This window comes from Rhodofomes roseus, assembly GCF_022264815.1.
Source record: "Rhodofomes roseus strain CIRM-BRFM 1785 chromosome Unknown C8Q71scaffold_3, whole genome shotgun sequence".
NCBI classification, from domain to species: Eukaryota; Fungi; Basidiomycota; class Agaricomycetes; order Polyporales; family Fomitopsidaceae; genus Rhodofomes; species Rhodofomes roseus.
The window spans coordinates 746,911-773,680 of NW_025952959.1; the positions used below are offsets into that span (position 1 = coordinate 746,911).

A 26,770-nucleotide genomic window follows, 5' to 3' on the forward strand; every position below is an offset into this window, starting at 1 on the left:
CTCACAATGCAGCACTGCTGATCGACCTCGTAAATGCATGCATTTACGAGGCAAGGCAAGCTCAAGGTTACGATGTGACGGTGTCTTCAATCTGCTCTTGTTTGTCCAGCGGCGTCATCACCAGCCCGAGGACCGGTAGCCTGCATGTGAAGCAGCCTGCGGTAGCATCGGTCGAAATCCCACGCCGCTGGTACGGTTCAGGCGTGCATGGGTCATACTGACTCAATGTTTCAGGCTACTCGCAGGACCGTGGTAAATGAGCGTTGCGTGGCGCAACGCTTACATATCGAGCTCGGATACAAAGCTAGAAAACAGGTGCATCTCTGAGGAACAACCGCCTCTCTTCCTTCTGTACCCATCGTGCCACTGAGTTCGCCGCATTGACGATCGCGCTCTTGGGCAGGCGCGGAGAGAGCGTGAGGTAGAGCTCGAATGCTTGAGTGATCTGCGTAGCGCCCATTAGCTCAGCCCCAAAAGCTACAAGGCTGCACTTACCCAACCCATAACGCTTTCCTTCTCCGTGCGGATGTACTGGAGCTTAAGGGTACTTCCTTGGCCCGACTTCGCGTGTATGTGGTCATACAATGTCTGATACAGCGTGATGAGTCTGAGGAATGGCGGCGCTTAGTTTGCACGAACATGATACATGGAGCGTTAGCAGTGCGCACCTTCGCTTCTCGTTCAGATCGTCGTAGGGATCCTCAAACATCGGCAGTGTGACCTGCACATGCGACCTCGACTTGTACACGAAATGCCGAAGACCGGGTATGCCTAAATCGGCTACGGAGTACTCGGTGTCGCCGCGATCGACGGCGTCGGACAAGGCTTGCAGCAGACCATCTTGCGTCAGACGCTACATACACAGGTTGAAGTTGGGAGCGAGCGCATGACAACACGATGCTTACCCGAGAGACGGTATCGCACCAGCTTCTGACGGCCTCGAAGTCGGCACTGCCGCTGACGCAGACTAAACCGATTTCGGGAGCAGCCTTTTCGAGGACGCTTGCCTTGTCGCTCTTGCTGACAGTCTCCGAGGTCTGGCCGCCTTCGTTGACCAAGTCACTGCTCTGACTGCTTGGCGATGCCTTCGGAAATGAGGGGGTTACCGGCGTCTTGTCCGCATCTCGCCTTAGGAACATGACATAGGCGTTCACGAAGCCGGATGCATTGAACTTAGGCAGGCAAATCGGTAGCCATGACGCAGATGCAGAGGAGTTGATGATGGACGGTGCGTAGATCGTGTTCACGAGGACGTGCAAGTCTGTGACGGAAGGTCAGAGATATGTGAGTTCAGTTGATCGGCGAGACATACCTGACGGATGGATGGAGTGTTTCTTGGGTCTGACCAGTGTTATAACGCGCTCCTGGGCAATCAGGATCATGTACAATATGTCCTGTATGCGCTATGAGTACGCTAGCTACCCGGGTTATAACATGGATGTCGTACCTTGATTTTGGACGTTGGTACAAGTACATCAGCCACGCTCTTGCGAAGCATGGGTTCAACCTTCAAGCATTGTAGTGAAGACGTCGCCATGGCCAAGTCCCACTCAAGCCTCGACAACAACGAGTAGAGGAATGGCTCAGCACCACTCAACAGTCGGCGCAGATCGAAGTTCGTGCGTCGCTCGAACATGCGTCGAAGCTGTTCGGCGGACACAACGCTGAGGATCTGTAGGTGCAGGTATTCAAGATGGAAGCGCGTCTTGCTTCTCCAACATTAGCGTAGCACTGGGGGCATTGAGGAGACACTTACCACTGACTCGGGCTCGCCCCAGGAGGATACGCAGACGTAGTACAACGGAGGCCGGAGCAGGAAGGTTATGCGCGTCTTTCCAGCATTTATGCAGCGGATCTTGTCCCCATCATCCAGAAAGACGGACACTAGGGCTTGCATGATTCCCATTGTGGACGTCAGGCCGTCAGACTCATCCTCCCCTCGGCGACTGCAGGGGTATAGCTATGTCAGTACAATGCCTGCATTGGCTCGGGACTAAGTCACCTAATGAAGACTGGCTTCCCCGCCTCAGTGAGGACGAAGTACTGTCTCGGGGGATATGCGTCCGCTATGTTTCAGTTGTCAGGTCTTGTACACAAGCTCCGCGACGTACGTACCTGTGGAATGCGAGATCTGGTGGAGATCAACCTCCTTGCCTTTCCTGCGACGACTGCGGCTACGCAGCGCAAGATCTTCGAACGTTGAATATATTGGATCTCGAGTGTGGAGAGATCGCTCACCACTCAATGATTCCTTCCTGCTCAGTGTACGCCTCAAATGGTCCCGTAGTTGCTGCTTCGAGTCCCCCTCTCCGGGGCGAGTCGCAGTGTGTCCGCTGACACTACTCTGATCACTAGCGATCGTCCCTACCTCGGCCTCTGGTGTGGTAACAAGCATTTCGGGAGTAGGTGTCTCGAGATTCAGGACGGAGGACGCTGAACTCGATGCACCCTCGTGCGGGCCATGTGCCAGTAGATCCATGGGTGCCAGATCTTGGACCGCGGTTGGCACAGTCGAAGTGCTGCCATGGCTGTAGACCCTCGATGAAATGAGCGGTGCTGGTCGGACAGACGGCGGGGACAGACGCGAGAGCGCAGGTATCGGGGTTCCCACCCGCGAGGGCGTCCTCGAGCGCGGCGTGCTCGGCGCGGACATGGTCGTGTGCGGGCCGTATTGAAGGGCGAACAGTACCAGGCGCGGCTTGCTAGGCCAGGTGGGAGCTGAGGACGGCAGAGGTCATGGATGGTAGCGAGCAAGTAGCGAGGTACGGCGAGACGCCCACCGCGCGGACTCGTTCTTCACCGCCACCACCGCACGACCATGCGACCATCTAGTCATACGCCTCAAGCTGCCGTCGCTGGACATGCCAATCCCGCCATCGCCGTCCTTTGAACGCGGGGAGCCATGGTTCGACGATGGCAACATCGTCCTCCTGGCCGACGCGTCCAACGTCGCGTTCAAGGTCCACCGCGGCATGCTTGCGCGACATTCGGAGATCTTCCAGTCGATGTTCGAGCTGCCACCCCCGCAAGCAGACGTCGAACGCGTTGATGGCTGCCAGCTGGTCAGGATGTATGATTTGCCAGAGGATCTCAGCAGCTTGATCAAGGCCTTGTACGACGGCGCGTAAGTCGTGCGCATGCCTCGCTGCGTCGACCAGTGCTGAACGTTCACGACGTCCCTCAGGTCATTCCAGGACCGCAGCGTCGAGGACTTCTTTTACGTCGCCGGCATCCTGCGTCTCTCGACGAAATACTTCATCGCGCATCTCCGCATGCAAGCAATACGGTTCCTATCCCAGACGTGGAGCTATACATTGCGTGGACACGATCATATGGTAGAAGAGGCCATTCGAGCGCCCCTCGTCAATGGCACGACCTACCCCTACGTCCACCCCCTGCATGTCCTCAACCTAGCCAGGGACACTCACATCAAACTTCTCATCCCTTCGGCCTTGTATTTCCTGTCCCTTTATCCTCTCCCCGATATCCTGCGCGGCGATCATCCGAAACTGCTAGCCGAGCACCCATCCCGTCCATCATCCGAACTGTCGGCTGAGGATATGAAGGACTATACCCTCATGTTCCAGCATAGGATCGACACGATCCTTAATTTCGTGCGTGGCATGTGCGGCCAGCAGGAGCAATGCAGCACATGCGAGAAGGAACGCGGCATATGTACGAAGGCTTTCCGGCGACTCGCGCTGAACCTGTCCTACGCGTGGATGCCGAGGACGGGACCGCTCCATTTCATGGTTCAAGCCGTGGACCAGCTGGACCATGACTACGTGGTTTGTGCACCGTGTCGAAGATCCTTTCGCGACAAAGTCTTTGAGGCGCGAGAGAAGACGTGGAACGAGCTGCCAGGGGTCATAGGTTTGCCCAGTTGGCAAGAGTTGCAGGCGGCCGACCTGGGAGCGACAGAGGGCGGTCCCAACGGAGGGACGACGTCGCCTGCTCAGAAGCCGGATGCGCGTAACGGGGTGAAGAGGTAGCGCATGGCGTCCTGAGGACTCGAGTGGTCGATCCGGTTCAATTTGCGCTCTCGTATGTAACACAGGTAGCTGCTCACGATGGAGGTTTGTCTATGTCGGATTGTACATTTATACTGATGACGCGATTGGCTGTATTCCATTGCGGCTGCCCAACTCCTTTCCCCACAGTTGTTTACCCTGTACCCAAACCGCGAGTCGGTTACGCATGTCTCCTATACACCACCATTTCTCTACCATGTCTAAGGTGAGCCACATTCGATCCGTGCCATCGAAGAAATCCAAGGGTCCAACGCTAGAGCCCGTGCTGGAGTCGAAGAGCTGGACTGAAGGGCCCCGGTGTCAGCGCCAATGCGCTTGGACAGGACTGACACGACTCACTGCACTGTGCATCAAAGGGTGCTCCTACCGCAAAGGTGCCAGCACCAGCTGGAAGGTCTAGTGCTGTTGCACCGCCGCGCGTAGCGAGGTACAGCGCCTCCTTCCAGTCGACGGCGAGGGATCCATTATCCTGTCCGCGTCGTCCCTCCGCGACAGCCATGATCCTATCTCCTTCGCGCATTCGGGAGACAGCCACCGCCTGCCGCATACATCCCATCATATCAATGTCGTATCCGCCGGCGATGTCAGTCCCCAGTCCAACCTTTACGCCGAGGTTGAGTGCTTCCCGCAGACGGAACGGCTTCGCGGAAAAGTATGCGTTCGAGAGCGGGCAGTGCGCGATTGCGGCACCTGATTTCGCGACGTCGGTCAGGGAAGGCGGGTCGAGGAATGTGCAATGCGCTTGGACCGTGCGCGGCGTGAGCAGACGGGACTGTGATCGCATGGATGATAAGCACCCAACGGACTGTCATTGCAAAGCATTCACCTCCGCGAATATCTCCATGTCCGACTTGCCGCGTTCTCGACGCACGAAATCCAATTCGTCGTGAGCCTCGGCCATATGGCTTTGCACGCGCAGATTTTCCGCAGATGCGAGCTCGCCCAGGCCCCTCAATAGATCATCCGAGCACGTAGGCACAAAGCGAGGTGTGAGAACGGGCTCTACCAATCGCTCATGAGCAGGAAGCTGTGCGACCATGCTATGACAAGAGCCCACAAACGAGATTGCTGACGAGATTGCCGTCGAAGCTGACGGCTCGACGTAGGTTGGGCGCGAGGAAATGTCCATAGAGAGCTTGCCGACGAACGCTCTGATCCCTGCTCGCTGCATCACTTTCGCAAGGATCAAGCTAGTAGAGTGTTGTTCAGGATACTTCCGTGGCCAACCAAGGCGGATGACTGCACTTACTTCGTGTCGACCTTGATAGTACCGAAGAGCAGAACAGCTCCGGTACCGTTCTCAATGAGTCGTTCCGTGAGTCGTGTATACACGCGTTCCGCGAGTGCTGGATCAGCATCCAAGCTTTCCTCGGCCTTGAAGGCGTATTCGTTGAGCCATTGCATCAGTGGCAGATGAAGGCCTGTTCCCTGGTAGAGAAATTGCGGAGCATGAAGATGCAGGTCGCAGAATGTTGGCACCAAGAAGGTGCCTCGCTCCAGTACGATTGGTGGCTCCGATGCATTAAGAATTTCGTTGGATTCCGGGGAGTGCGCTGCCCCTAGGTAGCCTATGAAGCCCGAAAGGCTGACAACTACAGTCATAGACAGTCAATATGCCGAACTAATTGTTGAGCTCTAGCGCGCCGGCATAGCAATGGTAACATCGCGGTACATGACGCACCGAGTACATGATCGCGAAGGATCTCCAATTCTCCAAGTCCAAGGCAATGTACCAGGTCACCCCTGATGATCATCGTACTGGCGAAGAGTGAGACACTAAACGTGCACTGAACAGACTCGGACAGCGCTCACGAAGACTCACAGGCTTCAAGTTGGGAGAGTAGTCTATCCTTATACCTTGTTGGCGGATTCAGCGTCGAAGACCCAGCTGGCACAGCCCAAGTACCGGTTCTCCACGGGTTACGTGACATGGATATTGACAGTGACAAACCACGACTGTGCTCAGGAGGCTTGACATATGTAGTACTGAGTACAACCCTTGGGGTCGTACTCGGAATCCTTGCAGATTGCCAGTGACTCGCGGTGACGAACTTGGTGGAGAGGTAATGGTATGTACACGGCAACATGCACAAGCCCGCTTAGCTCAGTGGTAGAGCGCGCCACTCGTAGTTCTTAGGGTCACGTGCAAAATTCCCACGATCACATGGTGAGGTCGGTTGTTCAATCCAGCCAGCGGGCATTCTTTTTGCTTTTTGTTTTTCTCATTTTGCCCCCGCAGCAGGCCAGACTCTCCTTCCAGCATGTACGGAGGCTCGCGAAGATAGTGCTACATACTCGGGGTATACATGTCACGCCCTACTCAACTTCCACATCCCACCGCTGACGGTGACCATCCCCTCCCGCCTTGCTGCTTCCATGAATGCCCCGAGCTGCTCAATTGTCCGATCATAGTTGGGTGCAAACTTCAACATAGTCTGTATCCGATCAAGAGGCAGTGTGCCCAAGTTTCTGAGCATGCCTTCGATGAACTGGATACCATGTCATTTTGATGCTCACAAACAAGGCGGAGACAAAGGGCGCATACCTTCCAGAAGACCTTCATTTGATCTGCTTGCTGTTGTTCCACTGTCAGGACGGCAGGTGCTTCCTCGACCATCCGAGCTGTAACGGCGTCAGCGCTCGAGCAAGGCAGTGCGACGAAGATGTGGCTTACTAGGCCTGGGGTGCGTTGCCGCATCTTCGGCCACCTCCAGTAGTATGTACTGGTTCGGTGCTCCCTCCTTGACGACCCCCATGTCAACCCATGTGGCAAGTGCCTTGAGCGCAGCCGGTCGGTCTACTGAACCGACACGAGCGATGAGCTCGTCTACCGTCCATGTGTCTGCAGCGGAACGTGAGAGCTGACATCACAACAGTCGGAGATGGACGCACCCTTCTCGGAAAACAGCTCGATGAAGGCCGCTTCCAACGGCGGGACGTCCGCCGGGACGGTGCGATCTTGAAGCTCGATCTCGAGGTGTATCGTACCGAGGTGCGGGAGCCAGCGCAACTTCTTGTCTTGTTTGAAGGCGTGGAACTCTTGAGCGTAGTCGTCCTGGATTCTACATCCTTGCGTGAGCATATGTACCACACAGCGTCCGTTTTGCTACGCACTGCTTGAATTGTCCCGGCATGACGAACTTGCCAGCTTGTAGTGGTGGCCAGAAATGTCTCGAAATGATAGTAGGGTGGAGGATCATCTAAACGTGATCATGCATCTCAGCTTCCGGGGTACTTGCAAGGAACATTTCACTCACGTTCTTCTGGGACTGCACATGCTGGTCAATCCGCTTGGACTCGGTCATGTCTCTCAGCATGACCTCGCACACTTGTAGGGCGGCCTCGCCAAAGCGGATCTTCAGGATCTCGATATTGCGACGCTGTTGTCCCAACCCCTCGTCAGAGTCTACATGGTGGGACAGACTGATCCGCGTACCTCGCGGTCAAAGTTTCCATCTGTGATCGCAAGCAGCCGCTGGGCGAGCAGCACCTGCAGCTCGCGCACAAACAAGTCTTTCGAGTCGTAGATACTGACCAAAGTACTGATCACGTCGCTTGGCTTGTTTGTACGAAAGTCTGTCGGTGTATGTCAGCCGATGCAATGCAATCGTAGCTTCGTGGACTCCTACCAGGTCCTGCATCAATCGGCTCAGGCTCCCAGCTGGGATCTGTGTAGTCCTCCACCTGTATCTGCTGAAGCGGCTGGATAGGCTCGTTCTCGTCTACAAGAGAGTCACCGCTCTCTCCATCGCCGACGAGGCTAGCGACAATGCAGCGAATCGTATCAGGCCGTTCTCTGTGCGACAGCACTTGATATGAGCGGGCGATTTGACAGCCTGAATCCGTCTCACCTCAGGTAACGCCGAATGGGATCAGCGACCTTGAAGAGCAGTACGCCAGGTGGGTCGACCAACCGAAGACAACGGATGATCGAAACATATTGCGTTAGGATGTCCTTGGTGTCTGCGCCGGGATGGAGTAGACGTTTCCGGTTACTGTGAACGTCTCATGTCAGCATGCAAAGCTTGTACACGTCAGGAACACGCACGCTTTCCGCAGCGTCTGTACGAGCTGGGATCGCTGGTCCACACGCTGGAGACACTCCTGAGAGAAGTCTGAGAACGGCTGTCGAATTTGTCTGCGTTCGGTAACTTACTTTGAGGTCTTCCAATGCCGGTTGGGAATCTGGGAAATCTATGATGATGTCGAAGATTTCCCTCGTGCTTTCAGATATTGGGTCAATGATCGCAAAATGCAGACAATTGGACGCTAGCTCACCGAAGGTCACTTAATGTCTTGCATACATGGAAGTCGAACCTCGAACCAACTCCCTGCAACATGGACCGAGCTTCTTCGGCTGAACAGGTCCTCCGTTATCACCCACTCGAATCACTAGCAAAGGTAGTGACTGACCTGATCTCGCGCCCCTGGCGTACGGCATGACCATCCACGGGACGATCTTGTTCGTCATCCATTCTCTCATAGGCTGTAGCATGCGCTCGCTCCATCGCCTCGCACATGTCCCCAGTATGTGTGCTTCGATGTGCTCATAGCATACACTCGAGATGAGAGACTCGTTACGATCGAGCAAACCTAGCTGCTCGAATGCGCCCCAAAGCGGGAGGTCGGGGCGCGGAGCAGGGACAAGAGACTGGAGTGCGGGTGGTGTCGGAGGCAGCCATGGTGGTGCGATAGGAGACATCCCGATTTCAAAGGTGGCGTTGACGAGTTGTTTGAACCCACGGGAGAAGGACGGTGGGAGGATGGAATAGACGTGAGTCTGAAATGTGAGGGTGTATGCGGACAAGATTGTGTGGCCCAATCTGTGAGAACATGAATCACCACTTTGTTACAGATGTAGTTGCTTCGAGTTTACTCAGAGATTGGCACCCATGCTCTGTACCACTCGAGAAGGCGATAGATAAGGCGCGCGATATGGTGGATATCTTCTGCTTCCTAGTTGCCATTAGCACAGTTCGCGTGTTCATGCATCCAGCATGGTGTACCTCGTACTGTGAGATATACTGCTGTACATCACGGGTTATGAGGTGCTGTTGTTTGCGCATATCCTCTAACACCAGAGGTGAGAGATAGTCTCGCCAATGAGAAGGTCGCGCACCTAGGAAATTCTCGAGCAACAGGGGAAGCATCTTGGATCTGCTCAAAGTCTCAACCGCAACCCGGACTTGCGACATGTCTATGCGCCCAAGTATCAGCAGGAAAGCGTCCAACGGAGGGCTCTGGACCCACCCCAATCCTTGTTTGCCGCAGGATCATTGAGATCACGCGGGTGTAGGAATTCTGTTGCGAGGGTCCACGCCTCGTCAAAAATCAGTTCACGCGCGTAAAGATACTTTCATTTATGCACACCTCACTGAATACGAGTAAGCCCACGATGCCCTCCTGGTCCCGGTTGAGACGAGCGAATGAGTTCTGCCATTTGCCCGCAATCTGGCGCTTGAGGGCGTCCGTCGCCATTCTCACGTTATGCGTTGTGCTTAATGCTGTATCATTCGGGAGTTGTCCGAGATGGAGTGCGTCCGGAGCCTTCTGCGCGATGGAGTGGCAAGACGCGTCGTGGTGGCGGTAAGCAAACAGGTCGCGTCTTATCACGTGAGACGCGTCGTCCCCGCATATCGTTGAGATCTAAGATTGAGATCGTCCGAGTCGCCAGTCGCGTGTTTGCACCGTACTACGCCAATACTACGCTTGCCAGTTCTGAACGTTCGACGTTCGACGTTCAACTCGTATTTTTCGTTGCGTATCCTGGAAAGTATGTCTACGCGTCTCATCTCACCTACGGCAGGCGCGGATCTTGGACGCCCTGGAACAATGGCACGATACACATATACCTACAAGACTGTGGACGAGATTCACTTGTTGATGGACGTATATCTCCCTCGCGTATCATCTAGCAAAAGTCAACAACACGCCACTCAAGCTTCGCCGCATGGCGAGCCACCAATTGTGATCTATTTCCATGGCGGTGGGCTGACTGTAGGGAACAAGGATAGCTGGTTTCCCCACTGGCTTCACGGTGCGTATTTGCGTTGGCAGTTGTGGATGCGCGTCTGCGTCTAGTCCCCTTACGGACTCGTGTGGATCCCCTCTGACGTTCTGCGAAGGGCGATTGACAGCTGCAGGATGCGCCTTTGCATCTGTCGAATATCGCCTTTTACCCCCTTCTACGGGCCACGACATCCTAGTAGACGTCAAGGATGCCTTCCACTTCGTATCCCACGAACTAAACGTCAAGCTCCTGCAAAGCCAAGGCGATGATAGTAGCGAGCCTGCTCAAGCAAGGCCTCGGGTTGACATAGGGCGTATCGCCGTTTGTGGAACAAGTTCGGGGGGATTGTGCGCGTACCTCGCTGCGATGCACGCTTCACCAAGACCGACGGCTTTGCTCTCTATGTATGGTATGGGTGGTCATATGCTGGTGAGCTCTTGCCACTCTCAGTGGTCCCGTCTTTGACGAGCCACATTAGACGCCTCACTACCTCATGCCGAAGTCAGAGGTTTTCTTCCGCGGGCGAGAGCTGCTCGATCCAGCACGCTTCAATGAATACCTTTATCCCCACTGTCGGAATCTCCTTGTGACCATCAATTCTCCTCTGGCATACCATCCGGCTACCTCACCAACTCCGGGGTATCCTGCTAATCCGCGTATGCAGCTCGCGCGATTATACTTCCAGCTTGGTACCTACCTCGACTACTATACGGGTCACCATGAACCGAGCCTCAGCGCCATCGTACGGGAAGCCTTCAGCGCTGCCTCAGATCCCGGGCGAGCCGTTGAAGTTGATGTGCTAAGCACCCTTATTCCAACTGATTCCCTCCCCTTGTTCCCGCAAGCATTCTTGTCGGGATCGAAGGCGGGATCTTGGCCTGCGACGTTCCTGGTACATGGCACGGCAGATACGGCCGTCCACGCGGACGAGTCTCGCAGCCTTGACCTGCTGCTGCAGCGCGCGGGCGTGGAAGTCACTCTCCGATTGGTGGAGGGGAAAGAGCACTCCTTCGACTACGCGGACGACGCCGAAGACACATTCGGCGGAAAGGGGGGCCTGTACGATGAAGCCGCCGATTTCCTCTGTCGCCATCTGGGGATATCGCTCTGAGGAAGGGCACTGTGCTCGTCAGAATGCGAAGCTCGGCATCAGCTGTGTTAGGTACTAATGACTGCTCTTATTTGTACTTCAGCGGAAGCTACTATTGCCCAAATAACCGTCTTGACGCGCAATCTACGCGCGAAACTGGTGAGCCAGGGTGAGCTTCCCGCATGAGACGTCTAGTTGTCTCCTGCAGCTGGCCCTGGCTGCCAGTCTAAGGGATGTCCTTCCATCCACGTGGACTCGGACGTCTCGATGCGGCGTAGGTAGCAGCCAAATGCTCTCCTAAGTAAGTAAGAATGATCGCCGGCGTCACCTGCGAGGGCAACACCCGTTGCTATCGTATGGATACCGTCGAACGCCCTTGACTGCAAGGTTTGGAGCTTGAAGCGGTAGTGGTGTATCCCTGGTGCTGTTCCAATGATGCTGCACCTGTCTCAGGTGAGTCCACGATCCATAATTGCTCCGATTCAAAGATTGATTCGCCAGCGGAGTCTCTGTGCACAGGCCTGCGTCTCAAGCCGCGTGGCAAGGGTCGAACTACACTACTTTGAAATGAGCCGCGTTTGGTTTTATTTCGTCCGCCATCCTGGATCTCAGGTATGCTACTCTCTACTTCCGGAAATAATCATTGTTCCCATCTGCACCGTCTGTCAGCGTTCCGACCGGAACCGCTAGGGTCTTCGCAATGTGTACACGGCCCATGCCAGGGATGACTAGCCCACGTCCACAATTTCATCGCTGAGTGACGTTTCGTGTCGCTGGGTCCTCTTGCGGCGCCAACGGACCGGATTGATCAGACGGAGGACGCAAACCTACTCTCCAAGTGGAGGACAACCATGTGGTTCGCACATCCCGGGGTATCAGGCTGACGTATGCCGAGGTTGTTGGGCATCCAAAGATGTTGTACTGACGTGCCATGCTCAACGATATTGTCTCCAAGGAGAGTCTGTTTGACGCGCTCTGCAGGCGACGGCTGACGAGCATCTCTGACTGTAGTATGCCCGTCGCGGAGTGTCTCGAGCGCGGTGCGCGCGGCTCATGACTGTTATATGTGTGTCTTAACTCTCCTAAACAGTAGAGCGGAACGGTGTAACGGCACAGCTAACCCTCCACCCTCGGCCTCAGGCTCTTAGTCGCTCAACTCAGCGGCGTCAGCGTCTACGGATAGTAGGGTATAAAATCCTCCGTGAGTCGTGCACGTAGGGGCTCAGAGCGGTCGCCATTAACCAGTGGAGGCTGTAGAGCAACCTTTGCGACATGGTTCTTGCCGCTATCCATGGTTATACGGGCGGCCACTGTGGTGTGGACCACCATGCCGTGTCCCGCCACGACATTTGCAGCTCTCGTATGAACAAATACCAATTGTCCCTGTTCATTCAGGCACTACGTAAGCTTCGAGATGCCTGCAACTGCGTCGGGCTTACTGATGTTTCCTGCTAGAGCGAATGACGGACTTCAACATACCGCGCCAACTATTCTGCGCAAACGTCGCTAATACACGGGGTTTGCCCTGTGGCACTGCCGGAGGGTGCGCCTTGCCGAAGATGAAGAAAAATGGTAATTACGTTCATGACGTTGAGCCGTGTCCCTCAGAGCGGCGTCCAAGCTCATGCGCTTTCATTGAGGTAAGTCTGTTCAATTTGCCTCAAAGTCGGCAAACGGGCCTGATGTGGGATTCAGCATGAGATCTGTCGTCACGCCCATGACATCGCCCTGCAGTACTCTACGGACAAGGCGTGCTGGAAGCAAGCCGCTCGGGATTTGTGCCTCCCATGCTTGGCGTCCACACGCTGCGATCCTTGCGAACTTCCGGTCGAGCTCAGTTCTTACGCGGTCACGATTCTGGTCCCCTGCTACAACAAGACCGTCGAACGATTGGTTGTCAACCCGTTGTTCTGCGGTATCGCGCATGACCAGGGCCCTCGCAACATCTCAGCAATCCTCAAAGACTGGTTCCCTTGTATCGACCCGGCCTCGATTACGTACAACATCTCAAACGATCGCTGCGAGTAGGCGTGACTCAACATACAGTTCTGATCTGGACTGACGGGGACGTTTAGAGTTCGGGGCCGGAAACGACACTGCCCGACGGCCCCTGATGATCGGCAATCCTGCCAGTGCAACAAGGGCGGCTGGAAGACGACGCACTGCGAAGGACATCTAGACCCCAATCCATCGCCAGGTACGTGCCAATATACAGGCACCGAAGACTGCCTGACGCCACGAGCGACAAACACGATACTGATATTGTCGACAGCTTGCGGTCATCCCCGCCCACTTGACGAATGTGGCGGCAATGTATACACAACTACGTCTCAGACAGGTGAATACTCCGCGATATTGGCGACGTCCAAACAACGCACTGTCATCGTCGAAAGTACTAACACATTTCTCCGAAGCTCAAGGGATATTTTGGTATCCAGAAGGGATGCACAAGAACGCCGCTAATGCCAACTACTCGTGCCCCGAGCCCAAGACACCCAAGAACCCTACCTGCGAGCGAACTCGAGGTGTTTGTGAACAGGACGTATATTTTTGTGCTCAGGCCGAAGGAATCCGAGTCACGCCAATGCTCCAGACATGTCAGGATATGTCCGTCCTCTGGACGTTGCATATCTGTCTGGAGCCATGCCTTGACGGTGGTACGTGTGGCACGGGATACCTGGTAGAAGCCTATATCGGCGAGCTGCGCGTCGGAGTCATGGGCCCGTTACTCGACATGATGGACGGCCGTCGTCTCTGCCAGAACAACCGGGCTGCCCAGTGCGAGGGGTATCTGCATCTCAATAATGCTTTGCTACGAGTTCTGCCCCCCGGGTTTCCCAGTTGCGGGGAACTACACGAGAGGATGGTGTTGGATACGCTCGGTAACAACCTGGACTTACGCATCGCCTGCGGGAAAGTGAGTATTTCGCTTTCTGTTCGAGGGTGCGGTATTGACCACATGCATCAGCCTGACTGCCGCTGGGCATGCATCTCCCGCCATCTGCCAAAGATGAAGGTTACTTTCAGCTCACGACCTATCACGGATGACAGTTGCTTGGAGCATCCTCGCAGATCCGGTGACATAACCTATCACCATGTAGCACAGCGGCGCAACCCTCGGAGCCCTCCAGCAAGCTGGCACCGGCCCTACGCTCACTGAACGGTCAGGTTGCAATGTATCATAACTTGACAGGACTAGTTCAAATAAATGACTTACACTGAACGGTGAAGTGTACGGTAGATGTAGCGGCAAGGGTAGCGCGCCCCCCTCATGTACAATGCAATGAATTTAGACATGCCGCCAGATGCGCTATATGTACCGTACTACTAAGCCAGAGTATCATACATTTCGCATTGCTGAACACTTAGAGCTTCTCCTTTGTCTCCTTGATGTTATCGCCCTCGTTCTGAATCGCGGTGTCCTCTACAGTTTGCGGCCCATCCTCAATCACTGGGATCTCGGCGCCAGTCACAACTGGTGACTGTTCAATGCCCTTCGTTTCCTCCGATGAAGTCTGACTCGGTGCCTTGCCGAGCACTTCACGCATTTTGTCCGTGATCTCCTCCACATCCTGCTCTAATTGCTTTTTCTCTTCTTCGGCAGTCGGACCTGGACTCTTCTCCGGTGGTGCTTCAGTGAAATCAACTAGGCTACGTTCCGTCTCCTTCCATGCCGCCTCCAACTCGTCTGCCCATCCGAGCGCCTTGCACAGATCCCGCACAATATCATCACATCTACCCAGACAGATGACATCATCTGGTTTGCTCCCAAAATCTCCCACCGCGTCAAGATTGATCAAGACGCGCGGGCAGTGCGCCGGCACGAGAGAGGCGAGAGATGCGAAAGGCTGGACTGTGAGGGAGGTGCCAATCACGAAGAGTAGATCAGCGTTGCGCAGGTTCGGGACGGAACGATGGAAGAGCTGTGGGAGCTGTAGAGAAATGTATGAGTACCGACAACGTGGACACGATGACGGATCGTTGCCCTACAGATTCTCCAAAGAAAACGATGTCCGGCTTTACTAAGCCATCGCATTCAGGACATCTCGCAATTTCGCCTGTATTCAGGGCCTGTCTCATCTTCTCGCCGTCGCATTCGGTGTCACATTCTATACAGTGCTGGCCCACGAAGCTCCCGTGAGCCTCGACGATCTTGTTTCCGGGGACCCCTGCACGCCTCTCGAGAGTATCTATGTTCTGAGTGAAGCACGTGTGAAGTAGCTTGTGGTCGTTGAGAAGGCGGACGAAGGAGTGTGTAGGGGTCGGCCGGAAGCGCCCGGGCAGCAGCTCATGGGCCAACGTATAGACTGATAGGACATGATGTGTCAGAACGTTTTGTATACTTTGGACAACGCTGGGTTTCTCACAAGCCCTGGGGTTCTCGCGGAAGTAGTTGATTTCAAAGACAGCCTCCGGATAAGGCAGATTGAGTCGAGCGAGGTTCGCCTGTCCAACATCAGGTCGTAGGTATTTGATTCAACGATGACTAATAGACGTACATAAAGACCTATGACGGCACTCAGTATCACACTAGTACCGTAAAGTAAGATACAGCGACATACCTGTCTCTGGCGATCTGAAGTCGGGAATACCAGCCGACGTGCTGATCCCTGACACGCAGCGGCAGACAATCAGTTCTAGGCAACAAAGCATGCCGCATTCCGGGCGAGATTGCTCACCTGCTCCTAGCTAGCACAGCCGTTAGCGGGTAGGATCCAGGAACGTCTTTAGTTGAAAGATCGCTTCGCGAGCGCTACAAGCACGAATCGACCGCTCACCATCGTAAACACGTTCTTGCACTCGGCCGAGTTCATATACTTCGCGACCGAGGCCAAGTCCCTGGCCTCCAGAATCTCCGGCGAACCTTCATACTTGGACTGCTCAGCACCCATAGTGGACGGATGTGAAGTTAGATGCAAGAAAGCGGGTGTCACGGAAGAAGCTGCGATTACACAGAGGCTGTGGAGTAGTCGGAGCAGGCGCCGAAGTGGACTACAAGTAGTATACTGCCGCGCATGTTGTAGTGGGAAAGAATGAAATGGATATGCGTACCCGTGCCCTCGATCGTCTGTTCCTACGCCCTCGCTGTGCGCGGGTCATGTTCAATCAGTGCTGGCAAATGACAAAAGTAAGCAGAAGGAAATTGGTCTTGTGTTATACACCTAGACTAGGAACCAGTCGCATGATATCATGATCCCACGGGGCCTCTACATTCACCACGCGGAACCTTGTCGCACACATTCGGATGCCCGCTGCAATTCGCTCGGGCTACACATCGTCTGTGGTTCCTCAAAAGTAGTGAAAATATAAGGAATACACAGACAACATCAATCCTTCCATTTCGGAGACTGCCAGTCCAACAGCCACTCCTCCACAAACTCGATCATCTCCAGATGGATATTCTCGATCTCTGGTGGCTCCTCCCAGAGGTCGCGCAAGCCGTACTCATCGTAGTGGTGAACGCCTCCTGCAGAGTGCGATACACATCAATGACTCCTCATACACGATGAACCGAAGGGCGACGTACCAGGGATGACCTTGAAAGGGCGCAAGATAGTATCAGCGCGCAGAGGAGCTTCGTCGGCATGGGGAGTGTCAGGCCTCCATGGGTCAACTGCACATCGCAGGGATGAGATTTCATCGTAAGCTCGGACATCAGTATCTTAAACGCTCACCTTCGCCGTCAATGATCGCCAGTCTATCCGCGGCAATGTAGTAATCGCCGAGGATATTCACAGCCGTGACATTCGGCATAGGGGGGACGATGAAGTGCTTCCCTGGCGGGAATGCCTAAAGCCGCCGATCAAGGCATCAATGCTACCTTTCATATCGGCGGAGGCGAATCCACAAACCTGCTTGCAGGTCTTCGCATCGTAGTCTACAGTGAGGCGACGCGAGACGATGCTCGGGATTTCAGGCGGAGGAGCGTTCTGCTCGTGACAAATGGTAAACACAGTGCAGTGCAGAAGGACGTAGAGCGAACTGACGAAGAAGTAGCCCCACTGGGTGCAGATCTGGAATTGCCAGAGTCTCCATGTCGCGCTGAGCGACGTGTCTTGGTAGGCGGAGTCGTCGTAGGTACCGAAGCACTGACCCATGCATGAGTAACGCCTTTGACACTCTTGAGCTACAAACCAACCTCCTCGACCGATGTGCCCTCAGGACACTGAGATACGAAATTCTGTGAGCACGAACGTTAGGATGAGCATCACAGCATATCTGACTGTTCACGCACCTCCTTGATGTATTGCGCATAGTTATAGACCACCTTCGGCACGTTCAGCCCACCCGGTAGAACAATCATTTGGGACTGGATATTGTATCCAATGACCTCGCCTTCCACGAAATCGGCGCCTCCGAATGGCTTTTCGAGAGCCGCGCAGAATTCCTCGAAACCAGTGCTTCCAACTGCGGGGTCCCACACCTTAGCCTGCCAGTAGCCCATTGGACTCTGTTACAGAGTTAACCCGGTTGAGTGACCGGTCAACATATCCGACACAATAGCCCGCGAACTGACCGATAACAGTGAGACGAAATCCTCGTCATACTCCAGGTCCTTTAGACCAAACAGCTGCTTCAACGCAATGCGGAGATGCGGGACGGAAAGGACGGTGTCGATGAACTCGACGGAGTGTACGAGGTTGGCGGAGCACTCTGGGTCGGCGGCGCGCCGGATGATGTCCATGTACCGCCAATTCTCAATGTCCGCATGCGTAACGCCTGTGGGCCGTACAATGAGGGGACGTATCGAAAGATGATAGAGGGGAATTGAGGACGCACCACTGGAGGCAATTGCGCCGTATACTAGGTCCGGGTAGAGAATCTTCATGTGCGCCGCGCGCGCACCAGCATAAGAACCCTAACAGGTCGTATTGTCAGTCCACTTCGGACTGAGATTCCGAGAGCGGGCCTACCCCGTAGTAAATCCAGGGATGATTAGGGGCAGTCAGGTCTTCATCAATCCCGGGGAACTTCACATTGGCCATGAAGTGAGCAGAATCGGCCGCGGATTGTTCGTTGTTAAGCCATCTAGAACGCTATTGACTGACGGAGGAAGGTAAGAGCAACCAAACGCCGTACCTCAGAGAGTCAGTCGTAAAGTTCTCCACAGGCACAGATCTGCCTGTCTTCGTGTGAATATATGCATTGTCTACATCCGGTGTATGCGCATACCATAGTAGCTATGGCAAGCATCAATATCATGCTCGCAAAAACTGGGTCTGAGATACATACCGGTGTTCCAATACGACGCCTACGCCCCCGGTGGCTTTCGCAAGGATCTCAACGATACCAGTATCCAAGAATGGTATCCTGTTCTCTCCAGACGTCTCTCCACCATCAAGCACAATCACAGGGGCGTCCTCGCTTGGTTGGTAGTGTCGGGTGTTGATCCAGTAACGCTGACCAAAGGTATGAGAGCCGTTCGAGAAGTGATCGAGAGGCTGAGTGAAGTAGTGCTCAGGGAACTCGGCCCCTGGGTTCGGTGCAGATAGAGGGTGTTGTCCAGACGACTGAGAATCCGCATATTGCGCCGTAAGTATGTCTTGAGTGCGCTGTTCCCTTGCTGCCTTCAATTTCCATAGATTGATTCCCTGGGGACCAAATGCACGGAAGGAGTTCGAACCAGGAAAGGCCACGGAGACCGAGGCCAGGGAGGCGATGGTGAGTAAAGCAGGCCGCCACATCGCAAGCCGCACTACTTCTGTCGGCTTCACGAGCAGTAAAGGAGCTCAGCGGTGAGCACCGAGCTGGCGAGCAAGGCTTCGACACCTACTCTCGGGCGGCCTGGTAGTGGGAGTGCAACCCTGATCCTGAGACTCAGTGAGAGACCGCGGAACGCGTCGGTGGCTGACGAATCACGTGTGAGTCGGCGTTGCCATTCCGGGCGACTGAGTAGAACTGCGCGTACTTGGCCGCTGACCAACTCCTTCTCGTCCGCGAGAACACATAGGTCAGTCCTTGGTCCGCATACCCTCCCGAGGTTTGTTCGACTACTTGACATCATCCTTTAGAGATGGACTGTCACGTATAAGTGCGTGCCGATCAGCGACGCAACCCGCGCCGAAATCCGACTACTGTACGGCACCACGGTTGTTTGGCCTCGTCCGGAGTCCCCGCGGGGCGAACTCATACATACCGCACACACTGCGTCTCCGAGGAAGTACGCTCCAGCGAAGGTCTCGTCTCTGACTGCATTGCTATTGCTTATACGTCTTCGATCGACTTGGACCAGCTGCAGTGAGAGGGTTGAACGCTGAACGTGTGGGTATGGGATCGGAAATTTCGCCCTGAGCACGACTGACTGTTCGAGTTTTTGTCGCAGGTCGAACCTCTGTCAGTGTATGCAACATCACGCTGGCTCTGTGCTTCAAGCCTTTGCTGTCTCGTCTATCGCCTTTGCGACTGCTTCTAGTGCCACGACGGGCCAGCAGTCCGTCAAGGCTATCCTCGGTCGACGCGCGGAGCGCTCCCTGCCAATCGAAGTACCTAAGTTTTTTGTTCGATTGGCACGGACATCTGTCTAATTTTGACCATATCAGTTTGACCGCTCGGCGGAACCAGCCCGCCCGACTGGGAGACCGACCCGTGCCCGATTGCCTGAATGAACTTACCTGCAAACTGCGACCCATGTCGTTTGCACTATAAAATTCTGTGCTCTCGCGATGCGTAGTATATATCGCGTCCATTAGACACAGCAAAGCGCCCCGTAATTCTGGCCTTTCTGTTCGAAAGCGAGCTATATCCACGCCGAGTATCTTTCTTCTTGGCCCAAACATTATAGCTTATCTCCGGTATGTATTGCCGTGTAACTTGTTCAGATTCAGATTCGAACTGACGAAGTGCCATCACTAGCGCGTTCCCAATACTCATGAATTGCTCACTCGCGCGGTACCACACGGTGTCCCACCCAACCACCATTTCCATGACGTCGGACCCGACTACAATCCCCATCGCAAGGATCCCTCCAGAACTCTTTCTTCTCATTCTAGGGTTCACCCTCAACCCCTGCCAGTATCATACAGATGACATCTTCCGGCCAATTGCGTACAGCCACGTCTGTAGGAGCTGGCGAGCCCACCTATTCGGCGCCTCTGACTTCTGGAGTCTTTTGGATCTACGGTACCCCACCATCGCCCGCGAGTTCTGTGCACGCTCGCAGTCCTGTCCGATTCGCGTTTGTTTTTCCCAGTCGGAGTCTACGATCATCCCGCAAAACATACCCACCGCGTTTGCATGGCTGTCTCCCCATGCTCACAGGATGGAGGGATTGTACCTTGCAGCAAGCCAGACGATAATTCGAGATGTCCTATCCGTGGTCCAACCCGCCGCGCCGGCTCTCGAGCAACTTGGCAAATGTTTGTCACCCGACTCTACCGGCGGGCCAGTCCTCGCGCTGAAAATTCGTGCAAACAAGGTACAACGACTCAGTCTAGACGGGTTTCATGCGATCGACTGGTCAGGGGTCGTTCAACGTCTGACGAGCTTGACGAGCCTGATGCTCACGCGCCTGGGCGGCGAGCGATCAAACATTCCAATACCCCAACTCTTTTCAATCCTGTCGAACTGTCCGAGGTTGCGATGCCTGACGTTGCTATCTGCGCTGTCGCCATGGCCGACAGAGATCACTACCATTCCCATCGTCGAGCTGCCGGAACTGGAGTATCTAGAGGTTTCCCATCGTTGCCCCGACGATGTCGCCCGGCTCCTCGAGCACCTCTCCTTCCCGTCGACGACCTCACTGACATTCCACGCGCATGGTATCAGAAACCTCTCGTCTCTACTTCCCAGGAACCTCACCTGCCTCGGGCTAGCCGCCTCCTTCGGCACCGACGACACGCCGGTGACCCAACTCTGCCGCATCTCGCCGATCAACCTCATGCTCATGATGCACCGCCCTCGGACGTCCTCGACCATCCGCTTTTTCATCGCGCCGGACGACCTGTCCCATGTCCTCCGAAGCTTTCCCTCCATCGAGGCACTCGTCGGTAGCTGCTCGCACCTGTCCGCAGTCACGCCGCAGCCCATGGGGGCGCCTTCCGCTGTGACGATGGGCACATGGAAGAGCGCGGTTTCGTCCATGCCCGCACTGCGCCACATCGAGACGGGCGGCGCCTGGGCCGAGTCACTCCTCTTCTCGCTCACCGCCGCGACGGGCCCGGCCGTGCTCCCGTTCCCGCCGCTCTTCCCCCAATTCGAGATGGCGTGCCCCGCGCTCGAGTCGGTCCATGTGCTGGACAGGTCCCGCAACGACCCGCAGATGCAGCGGTTCATGGAGAACGTCGCGTGTGTGCTTGAGTCGAGGTACGAGTACTCCGGCAGGAAGCTCCCTCTGCTCATACTGGAGAGCCCGAGAGAGAGCGCGAGGGCGATTATGTCGACATTCGTGCAGCGCCTCTCTGTCGGCGCTGAGACGGTCGACATACGCAGTCGCGCGACGGCGCCGATTGCGCTCGACAACGCACCTATACTGCCCAGTAGACCAATGCCAGAGCCTCCTTCGTCCTCGTCCTCGTCCTCGTCCTCGTCCATGTCCATACCGGAGAGCAAACGATCATCCTGACATTACCTGTCTACATGGTCGTCTCGCTGTTGCGAGTATCTAATCATAATTCTTCGCTGCATGTCCTCGAATCTTCTGTGCAGCTATTGCAGGGACAAAGTATGTGTAGCGATTATTCATCCTCAAGTGTTCTCTTAGAATTGTTATTCACTCGACGCTAAGTATGGATATACAAAAACTATGACCGGATCATCAATCGCTACAGTGCTATCGATACAGATACTAGGGTGTTACAAAATCCTCAAAACATTATCAAGCGTGAGTTTCATAGGAATGGTGTAGTCCTTCTCGGCGAAGACGGCGCTCGGGCGGTGTTCTCTTGAAGTATATCAGGACCGCATTGTGTGACTAGAACATGAGGGTGCTGACCTATAGATTCTCCGTATTCGGACGGACCGCGGGCGGCCTCATTAGAAGGGCTGGTGTAGGGATGACGAAAGAACAGTCGACGAGGTCGGCATGGTCCTGGGTCGCGAGTTTATGCATGACCTCTCTGAATGCCGCTCGCATGACGTCGTGGTTGCCTGCATGTCCGTTCGGTAAGCACGGCGATGTGTTTATTCATGGTGCTAACCTGCAAATGACCGCCAAGTGCTCGCAATGCTCGCGTGTTGGGCGATGGCAGCATCGGAAGTTAGCCGCATCACGTTCTTGGAGGGCGATTTGACCTCTGCAGGGCTGCTGCCCTTGCCTGGGTAGCACGTACCATTGAGCAGCATCTGCGCATGTTCAGTGTTCCGTCCAGCAATTCTCAGTGGAAGAACAATCACCTCTGAGTAGAACTTGGTGTCGAAGACCTCGGGCGTGCTGTCCAGCGGCACGTTCGGTACGCTCGGGTCGACCGCCTTCTGCTTAGCTACCGAATGTGCCGCAAGAAGCACCACCGTCTCCTCCGGGGTAAAGCCCGCGTCGGACATGCGGGCTAAGAGGACGTCTGCGGGATCGGTCGGCGCCGGGACGAGACCGGGCGGCGAAGGGGCGATAGCATCGGGTCGCCCAGCGTAGAAGGTCAGGCGAGGACTGCCGGGACAGTTGGCTAGTCCGACCGCACCAGAAAATTGAATGCTATCAGAAGTCAGTCTGCTAGTATGTCACGGAGAAGACAGAGAACATACATGTCGCCATAGGATACGTTGTGATTATCGGCGAAATCCTTGAGAGCCAGGACGATGTCCTCCAAACCGGTGTTCCCAACTGTAGGGGTTAGATTCTCATTCGAATTACATGGAACGACAAACCGGGACATACTGTCAGCGAGCTCGGTATCCGCGAACTTGATAATGCTACCATCCGCGCCGCCGCCACTACGGACAGCGTGTTATAGCATTGTGTCGTCCGTTGCAGTCGACAGAATAAGGGCTCACCCAAACGAGCCGGAGTCATTGAGAGTGTGTGATCGGCCTACAGCATCATGGAAGGTGAGCCTGATAGCCTCCCGCGCCTGATCGTTGCATCTGCCGTCGCTGAACCTACGCGCAGACAGAATATTGGTCCCGTGCGTCAGAGAAACTGATTGGACACGCACATATTGGCTTGAAGCTCGTGCAAGATCTAGGCCCATAGAGCTCAAAGGTCAGCGAAAGTTGCCTGTCGGGAGTGAATGAACTGCGGACGTTGAACCATGGCTTGCACTGACTACGTCAAGGTCGGGTTGCATTGTACGCTAAGAGTATCATACCTGTTCCTTTGCCCTCATGTGGTAGGATTCACTTTCTATTGTCGGGGCGCCGATAAGACGGTTCAGGTGCTCAGAAGCCACCACGAGGCGCAGAATGTTTGCGAGGAAAAAGAGCGATGCGAAGTTGGACTTCATAATGTTCGTTATATCACATATAATGAGTGGTCGGGGTAACGGTGAGCAGTAAAGACCAGCAACAAGGGAAAGCTCCGAACGTTAGAGGCGTATGCTCCCCGTTCAGAGCCTCCACCAGCGGATGGGTGGTGGCGCGGACAAGGCGCGTCCACGCACGTGATCGGGTACCCGCATTCAGTTTAGGGCCGGCTTTTTCGCGTGAAGGCGCGGGGTCCCGTGGTCAGATCTTCAGACCCAAAGGCTGGACACTGCTTTCGCCGCTGCCTCGAGCGATCGTTTGTATTCCGCCTGCCTTTCTTCCGCTCCAAGGGACACACCCCTTGTCCCCCGCCCCCACTATGCCTACCCGTCGCTACTCAAAGTTTATACCGCCCAGTCTCTCGATGAGCGAGCTCGTCTGCCAGAAACTGGATAACGATGCGACCGACCTCTTGATCGACAAATGGCTCGAGCGCCCCCATTGTCCCGATGCTTATTACGACTGGTTCCAACGCGTCCGGGAGCGCCGACACGCCGCGAACGCGAACATCTGCAAGGAGCAGATCCTCCTCTGGAGCAAGGGCGTATTCGTCCCCGAGAACATCTTCACGCGCACCGTCGACACCGGGCGCCTCATCCCTCTCGACCGCACATGGGTCACGCATGTTTATCACCACCAGTCTATGTCGCGGCTTAACATGATGCCTGTAATATTCAGTATGGTGAGTACGCCTAGCCGCTCTGTGTAGCCATCCGCCGACGACTGCTTTGAGTTAGCTTCCTGAGCTGATGCTCCTCCGCGGCATGCACGATCGGGGTTGCGACGAAATCTATGTTATCGTCACCGATCTCAAACGACAGGAGATGGACCAAGTCACAGATTACTTCAAGTACGTGTGCAGAAACTCGGCAAATGGACCGTGTAAACCAAGCGTCGAGGAGAAGATAAACCACGACCGTCAGTCTTCTTTTCTGCGTTCTCAGGGTAGTCGCCGACCCCATGTACCCCCTTTCAGACATGACCCTGACCCACATGCTTGATCGAAACCGCCGTACACCATGCTTTCCCCAAATCGACCTCACGCTCCGAGCCATCCTTTTCGAAAAGCGACCACCATTCGTCGTCCTTTTCTCCCACCAAACGATGTCGTACTCCCAGATCCTCTTCGCCAATTCTCTCTTTGTCCCCTCGAAAGAAGTCTATTTCGACTTCCCTAGCGGCTGCCCAAACCCTGGGTGCACAGACAACTGCTGCGAACTCATCCGCTTCCCGAAGAAAGGCCTCGAGACCGCAGCCGTGCTCTGCGACAAGCGGAAGGTACGCTATCGGTATGGCCGGCGGGCGAAACCAAAGGAGCTGTGCAACTGGATCGATTGCCATGTCTGTTTTTCCGACGAGGTTGCACCCTGTGCGCACCACGAGGGAGGCAGTGAAGGGAGTGTCGCGGGGAGCAGCGAGGGGAGCGAAGGGAGCCTATATGAGGCGAGATTTGCGGGGTTGATTTGTAGTCGGTGTAAGCTGGTGAAGTACTGCTCTCCGGAACACCAGAAGCTCGATTGGGAGGAACACCGAAGAGTGTGTGTGAAGCCAGGGACCGTGCCGGAGTCGGAGACACAGGCGCAGTAGGCGGTGGGTGCCGATGAACCAGGCGGGAGGTTTTCAGCTACGGTTCAGACATTGCGGGCGGAGAGGAGGGAAGTGCGCTGCACGATGGACGGTCTTGTTCGATGGCTTGCACCCTAACATTATCGTTATTTGTGATGTGTCTCCTGCTCGCCTCAATGCTGTATCTTGTATCCTCGACTATACGTCGATCTTGTCTCCTTCACTTTCCTGCGCGCACGGACCAGCGCCCGTTCGTGCGATGATGTCACGACTGGTGGAAGCGCTGCACTTGGCTGCACTCGCATCGACTTGCACTCGTCTGTCTACCACGATGGCTCTGCGATACTTGACAGCCAAGCTTGCGCAGCAAGTACATACCTCCCGTTGCGACCTCGTCCAAGCGGCTCATCATGGTACTTCGGCACTGCGCAGATCGATGAGGAGCTCATGAACGCTGCCGGCGCGTTCAGCATCGACCAGGTCCGTACTAGGACAGCTTGTGTGAATGTGGCAGAGTCTTGACGGCTGGGTACGCTATGCTCGCTACGGCAGCTGATGGAACTTGCGGGTCTGGCGTGCGCACAGACGCTTGCAACCGTGTATAACCAGGAGAAGTACCCGCGCGTACTCGTATGTTGCGGGCCAGGAAACCAGGGTGGTGATGGGCTGGTTGCAGCTCGGCATCTTGGTGAGCATCTGTGAGTCCATGTTTAATATCTAAAGCTCACGAAAATGCACAGGAATGTTTGGATACAAGCCAACTATCTGGATGCCGAAGGTAAGTCATACATAGAGATTCCATGGCTCGATGACCCGACCGCGTCATGCTAGCCCGGGTCCAAAGATATCTACCAGGTATGTGTATACCTCTGCTCCTCTGCTCCTCATACCCGAAGTCCTACTCACAGACGACCCTCAGCGCCTCAAGAAGCAATGCGACAACATGCACATCCAGACCATCGTCCCGAGCACCGACGTCCAGCCCCTCCGCGACGCGCTGGCCCGATCCGACGTTATCCTCGACGCTATCTTCGGCTTCTCCTTCCAGCCACCTGTCCGCGCGCCCTTCGACGCGGCCCTCCCGCTGCTCACCGAGTCGGGGTTGCCCATCGTGTCGGTCGACATTCCTTCAGGGTGGGACGTCGAGAAGGGTAACGCTGCAGGGGTCGGGCTAAACCCGGACGTCTTGCTCAGCTTGACTGCGCCGAAGGAGGGCTCGAGGGCATTCAAGGGCCGGCATTTCCTTGGCGGCAGATTCGTACCAAAGTGAGTAGTCTGCCCAAATGTGTGGCGCGAGAACATGACGCTGATCGTCCCATTTGCAGAGTCATGGAGGAGAAGTTCCAGCTCAACCTACCGGAGTATCCTGGCTCTTCCCAGATTGTTGAGCTGCCTCCTGCAGAGGGCTCGCAGAAGCTGTAGACTCAATCTACTGGGAAGAAATGTCAGATACACGGAGGAGAAATACATATGTACCAACACAGACAGATCCGAGTCGTCAATCCAATATTCTTGTAATTTAGTACGCCGGGCCTTGTTGATAGACTACCGGCTCGAACGTTGGGTTGCCTGAGGTCGAGCACAATGATCGAGCTACCCATCTGACCAGCCGACATTCACGACTCGCATTGGCTGCACAGCATCTCATGCAAGGGAACACACCTGTTGCGCAGTTGTCAG

At 55.2% G+C, this 26,770-nt stretch overlaps 12 protein-coding genes and 1 non-coding gene across 13 annotated transcripts; 7 read left to right on the forward strand and 6 right to left on the reverse strand.

Moving 5' to 3' along the window:
• Positions 1 to 28: 28 nt before the first annotated feature.
• Positions 29 to 2,783, reverse strand: C8Q71DRAFT_339254 (trafficking protein Mon1-domain-containing protein). Its single transcript, XM_047917914.1, has 10 exons — positions 2,239 to 2,783; positions 2,116 to 2,190; positions 2,003 to 2,066; positions 1,757 to 1,946; positions 1,448 to 1,705; positions 1,313 to 1,394; positions 906 to 1,261; positions 669 to 853; positions 496 to 607; positions 29 to 445 (listed from the first exon to the last, which is right to left on the reverse strand). Exons 1-10 carry the CDS (start codon positions 2,651 to 2,653, stop codon positions 305 to 307), a joined length of 1,878 nt encoding a protein of 625 aa, XP_047782888.1. The 5' UTR covers positions 2,654 to 2,783; the 3' UTR covers positions 29 to 304.
• On the forward strand, positions 2,758 to 4,138 carry C8Q71DRAFT_339290 (uncharacterized protein). Its single transcript, XM_047917915.1, has 2 exons — positions 2,758 to 3,124; positions 3,185 to 4,138. The coding sequence occupies exons 1-2, from the start codon at positions 2,862 to 2,864 to the stop codon at positions 3,990 to 3,992; spliced, it is 1,071 nt and encodes a 356-aa protein (XP_047782889.1). The 5' UTR covers positions 2,758 to 2,861; the 3' UTR covers positions 3,993 to 4,138.
• Positions 4,101 to 6,113, reverse strand: C8Q71DRAFT_884799 (Metallo-dependent hydrolase; the record flags this gene model as incomplete). Its single annotated transcript, XM_047928541.1, has 5 exons — positions 5,713 to 6,113; positions 5,281 to 5,623; positions 4,858 to 5,221; positions 4,371 to 4,803; positions 4,101 to 4,315 (listed from the first exon to the last, which is right to left on the reverse strand). Exons 1-5 carry the CDS (start codon positions 5,783 to 5,785, stop codon positions 4,101 to 4,103), a joined length of 1,428 nt encoding a protein of 475 aa, XP_047782890.1. The 5' UTR covers positions 5,786 to 6,113.
• An 11-nt stretch (positions 6,114 to 6,124) lies between these two features.
• On the forward strand, positions 6,125 to 6,231 carry C8Q71DRAFT_t19. The gene has a single exon. It is a non-coding gene; the product is annotated as a tRNA-Thr (tRNA).
• Positions 6,232 to 6,272: 41 nt separating this feature from the next.
• Positions 6,273 to 9,627, reverse strand: C8Q71DRAFT_737818 (uncharacterized protein). The gene is made up of 18 exons (XM_047922623.1): positions 9,402 to 9,627; positions 9,282 to 9,351; positions 9,151 to 9,228; positions 9,038 to 9,102; positions 8,908 to 8,987; positions 8,445 to 8,854; positions 8,310 to 8,388; positions 8,188 to 8,254; positions 8,080 to 8,135; positions 7,883 to 8,026; positions 7,661 to 7,827; positions 7,468 to 7,607; positions 7,289 to 7,411; positions 7,146 to 7,231; positions 6,924 to 7,093; positions 6,706 to 6,873; positions 6,577 to 6,653; positions 6,273 to 6,520 (listed from the first exon to the last, which is right to left on the reverse strand). Exons 1-18 carry the CDS (start codon positions 9,507 to 9,509, stop codon positions 6,341 to 6,343), a joined length of 2,268 nt encoding a protein of 755 aa, XP_047782891.1. The 5' UTR covers positions 9,510 to 9,627; the 3' UTR covers positions 6,273 to 6,340.
• Positions 9,628 to 9,707: 80 nt separating this feature from the next.
• On the forward strand, positions 9,708 to 11,289 carry C8Q71DRAFT_737821 (Alpha/Beta hydrolase protein). Its single transcript, XM_047922624.1, has 3 exons — positions 9,708 to 10,068; positions 10,157 to 10,470; positions 10,520 to 11,289. Exons 1-3 carry the CDS (start codon positions 9,807 to 9,809, stop codon positions 11,150 to 11,152), a joined length of 1,209 nt encoding a protein of 402 aa, XP_047782892.1. The 5' UTR covers positions 9,708 to 9,806; the 3' UTR covers positions 11,153 to 11,289.
• A 950-nt stretch (positions 11,290 to 12,239) lies between these two features.
• C8Q71DRAFT_339743 (uncharacterized protein) lies at positions 12,240 to 13,316 on the forward strand. Its single transcript, XM_047917918.1, has 5 exons — positions 12,240 to 12,332; positions 12,389 to 12,533; positions 12,587 to 12,771; positions 12,827 to 13,151; positions 13,207 to 13,316. Coding segments are annotated over exons 2-5 (642 nt in total). The 5' UTR covers positions 12,240 to 12,332; positions 12,389 to 12,403; the 3' UTR covers positions 13,209 to 13,316.
• A 1,084-nt stretch (positions 13,317 to 14,400) lies between these two features.
• Positions 14,401 to 16,257, reverse strand: C8Q71DRAFT_737826 (DHS-like NAD/FAD-binding domain-containing protein). The gene is made up of 7 exons (XM_047922625.1): positions 15,910 to 16,257; positions 15,811 to 15,820; positions 15,694 to 15,741; positions 15,631 to 15,638; positions 15,499 to 15,577; positions 15,122 to 15,438; positions 14,401 to 15,063 (listed from the first exon to the last, which is right to left on the reverse strand). Exons 1-7 carry the CDS (start codon positions 16,021 to 16,023, stop codon positions 14,497 to 14,499), a joined length of 1,143 nt encoding a protein of 380 aa, XP_047782894.1. The 5' UTR covers positions 16,024 to 16,257; the 3' UTR covers positions 14,401 to 14,496.
• On the reverse strand, positions 16,245 to 18,949 carry C8Q71DRAFT_737828 (peptidase S28). The gene is made up of 13 exons (XM_047922626.1): positions 18,365 to 18,949; positions 18,305 to 18,312; positions 18,212 to 18,254; positions 18,046 to 18,160; positions 17,912 to 17,990; positions 17,649 to 17,851; positions 17,367 to 17,582; positions 17,271 to 17,312; positions 17,119 to 17,220; positions 16,984 to 17,061; positions 16,807 to 16,921; positions 16,659 to 16,745; positions 16,245 to 16,598 (listed from the first exon to the last, which is right to left on the reverse strand). Exons 1-13 carry the CDS (start codon positions 18,814 to 18,816, stop codon positions 16,459 to 16,461), a joined length of 1,680 nt encoding a protein of 559 aa, XP_047782895.1. The 5' UTR covers positions 18,817 to 18,949; the 3' UTR covers positions 16,245 to 16,458.
• A 718-nt stretch (positions 18,950 to 19,667) lies between these two features.
• C8Q71DRAFT_339710 (uncharacterized protein) lies at positions 19,668 to 22,010 on the forward strand. The gene is made up of 2 exons (XM_047917917.1): positions 19,668 to 19,923; positions 19,973 to 22,010. The coding sequence occupies exon 2, from the start codon at positions 20,001 to 20,003 to the stop codon at positions 21,690 to 21,692; it is 1,692 nt and encodes a 563-aa protein (XP_047782896.1). The 5' UTR covers positions 19,668 to 19,923; positions 19,973 to 20,000; the 3' UTR covers positions 21,693 to 22,010.
• On the reverse strand, positions 21,852 to 23,389 carry C8Q71DRAFT_339661 (heme peroxidase). The gene is made up of 9 exons (XM_047917916.1): positions 23,371 to 23,389; positions 23,218 to 23,323; positions 23,057 to 23,161; positions 22,941 to 22,996; positions 22,808 to 22,886; positions 22,463 to 22,757; positions 22,267 to 22,411; positions 22,062 to 22,216; positions 21,852 to 22,010 (listed from the first exon to the last, which is right to left on the reverse strand). Coding segments are annotated over exons 2-8 (837 nt in total). The 5' UTR covers positions 23,220 to 23,323; positions 23,371 to 23,389; the 3' UTR covers positions 21,852 to 22,010.
• A 363-nt stretch (positions 23,390 to 23,752) lies between these two features.
• Positions 23,753 to 25,403, forward strand: C8Q71DRAFT_737837 (uncharacterized protein). The gene is made up of 3 exons (XM_047922627.1): positions 23,753 to 24,206; positions 24,262 to 24,442; positions 24,501 to 25,403. The coding sequence occupies exons 1-3, from the start codon at positions 23,844 to 23,846 to the stop codon at positions 25,109 to 25,111; spliced, it is 1,155 nt and encodes a 384-aa protein (XP_047782898.1). The 5' UTR covers positions 23,753 to 23,843; the 3' UTR covers positions 25,112 to 25,403.
• On the forward strand, positions 25,404 to 26,740 carry C8Q71DRAFT_737842 (YjeF N-terminal domain-containing protein). The gene is made up of 7 exons (XM_047922628.1): positions 25,404 to 25,460; positions 25,523 to 25,570; positions 25,643 to 25,778; positions 25,831 to 25,868; positions 25,922 to 25,945; positions 26,010 to 26,356; positions 26,416 to 26,740. Exons 1-7 carry the CDS (start codon positions 25,422 to 25,424, stop codon positions 26,510 to 26,512), a joined length of 729 nt encoding a protein of 242 aa, XP_047782899.1. The 5' UTR covers positions 25,404 to 25,421; the 3' UTR covers positions 26,513 to 26,740.
• The last annotated feature ends 30 nt before the right edge of the window (positions 26,741 to 26,770 follow it).

Coding starts and splice junctions, on each gene's coding strand:
- C8Q71DRAFT_339254 (XM_047917914.1), bottom strand. CDS start 2,653: ATGTCCGCGCCGAGCACGCCGCGCTCGAGGACGCCCTCGCGGGTGGGA. Junction 2,191..2,238: donor CAGGAAGGAATCATTGAGTG/GTGAGCGATCTC, acceptor CAACGTTCGAAG/ATCTTGCGCTGCGTAGCCGC. Junction 1,395..1,447: donor TACCAACGTCCAAAATCAAG/GTACGACATCCA, acceptor TAGCGCATACAG/GACATATTGTACATGATCCT.
- C8Q71DRAFT_339290 (XM_047917915.1), top strand. CDS start 2,862: ATGCCAATCCCGCCATCGCCGTCCTTTGAACGCGGGGAGCCATGGTTC. Junction 3,125..3,184: donor AAGGCCTTGTACGACGGCGC/GTAAGTCGTGCG, acceptor GACGTCCCTCAG/GTCATTCCAGGACCGCAGCG.
- C8Q71DRAFT_737818 (XM_047922623.1), bottom strand. CDS start 9,509: ATGGCGACGGACGCCCTCAAGCGCCAGATTGCGGGCAAATGGCAGAAC. Junction 8,988..9,037: donor AGTATATCTCACAGTACGAG/GTACACCATGCT, acceptor AATGGCAACTAG/GAAGCAGAAGATATCCACCA. Junction 6,521..6,576: donor AAATGAAGGTCTTCTGGAAG/GTATGCGCCCTT, acceptor CATGGTATCCAG/TTCATCGAAGGCATGCTCAG.
- C8Q71DRAFT_737821 (XM_047922624.1), top strand. CDS start 9,807: ATGTCTACGCGTCTCATCTCACCTACGGCAGGCGCGGATCTTGGACGC. Junction 10,069..10,156: donor GTTTCCCCACTGGCTTCACG/GTGCGTATTTGC, acceptor CGTTCTGCGAAG/GGCGATTGACAGCTGCAGGA. Junction 10,471..10,519: donor GTATGGGTGGTCATATGCTG/GTGAGCTCTTGC, acceptor GAGCCACATTAG/ACGCCTCACTACCTCATGCC.
- C8Q71DRAFT_339743 (XM_047917918.1), top strand. CDS start 12,404: ATGGTTCTTGCCGCTATCCATGGTTATACGGGCGGCCACTGTGGTGTG. Junction 12,534..12,586: donor CCTGTTCATTCAGGCACTAC/GTAAGCTTCGAG, acceptor GTTTCCTGCTAG/AGCGAATGACGGACTTCAAC. Junction 12,772..12,826: donor GCTCATGCGCTTTCATTGAG/GTAAGTCTGTTC, acceptor TGTGGGATTCAG/CATGAGATCTGTCGTCACGC.
- C8Q71DRAFT_737826 (XM_047922625.1), bottom strand. CDS start 16,023: ATGGGTGCTGAGCAGTCCAAGTATGAAGGTTCGCCGGAGATTCTGGAG. Junction 15,439..15,498: donor CCGCGAGAACCCCAGGGCTT/GTGAGAAACCCA, acceptor ATGTCCTATCAG/TCTATACGTTGGCCCATGAG. Junction 15,064..15,121: donor TCGTTTTCTTTGGAGAATCT/GTAGGGCAACGA, acceptor ATTTCTCTACAG/CTCCCACAGCTCTTCCATCG.
- C8Q71DRAFT_737828 (XM_047922626.1), bottom strand. CDS start 18,816: ATGTGGCGGCCTGCTTTACTCACCATCGCCTCCCTGGCCTCGGTCTCC. Junction 18,161..18,211: donor TTTACGACTGACTCTCTGAG/GTACGGCGTTTG, acceptor ATAGCGTTCTAG/ATGGCTTAACAACGAACAAT. Junction 17,221..17,270: donor AGGGCACATCGGTCGAGGAG/GTTGGTTTGTAG, acceptor TGCATGGGTCAG/TGCTTCGGTACCTACGACGA.
- C8Q71DRAFT_339710 (XM_047917917.1), top strand. CDS start 20,001: ATGAATTGCTCACTCGCGCGGTACCACACGGTGTCCCACCCAACCACC.
- C8Q71DRAFT_339661 (XM_047917916.1), bottom strand. Junction 22,997..23,056: donor AATGACTCCGGCTCGTTTGG/GTGAGCCCTTAT, acceptor CGCTGTCCGTAG/TGGCGGCGGCGCGGATGGTA. Junction 22,412..22,462: donor ACACCAAGTTCTACTCAGAG/GTGATTGTTCTT, acceptor GAACATGCGCAG/ATGCTGCTCAATGGTACGTG.
- C8Q71DRAFT_737837 (XM_047922627.1), top strand. CDS start 23,844: ATGCCTACCCGTCGCTACTCAAAGTTTATACCGCCCAGTCTCTCGATG. Junction 24,207..24,261: donor TGCCTGTAATATTCAGTATG/GTGAGTACGCCT, acceptor GCTTTGAGTTAG/CTTCCTGAGCTGATGCTCCT. Junction 24,443..24,500: donor GGAGAAGATAAACCACGACC/GTCAGTCTTCTT, acceptor ACCCCCTTTCAG/ACATGACCCTGACCCACATG.
- C8Q71DRAFT_737842 (XM_047922628.1), top strand. CDS start 25,422: ATGGCTCTGCGATACTTGACAGCCAAGCTTGCGCAGCAA. Junction 25,461..25,522: donor CAGCCAAGCTTGCGCAGCAA/GTACATACCTCC, acceptor GGCACTGCGCAG/ATCGATGAGGAGCTCATGAA. Junction 25,946..26,009: donor GGTCCAAAGATATCTACCAG/GTATGTGTATAC, acceptor GACGACCCTCAG/CGCCTCAAGAAGCAATGCGA.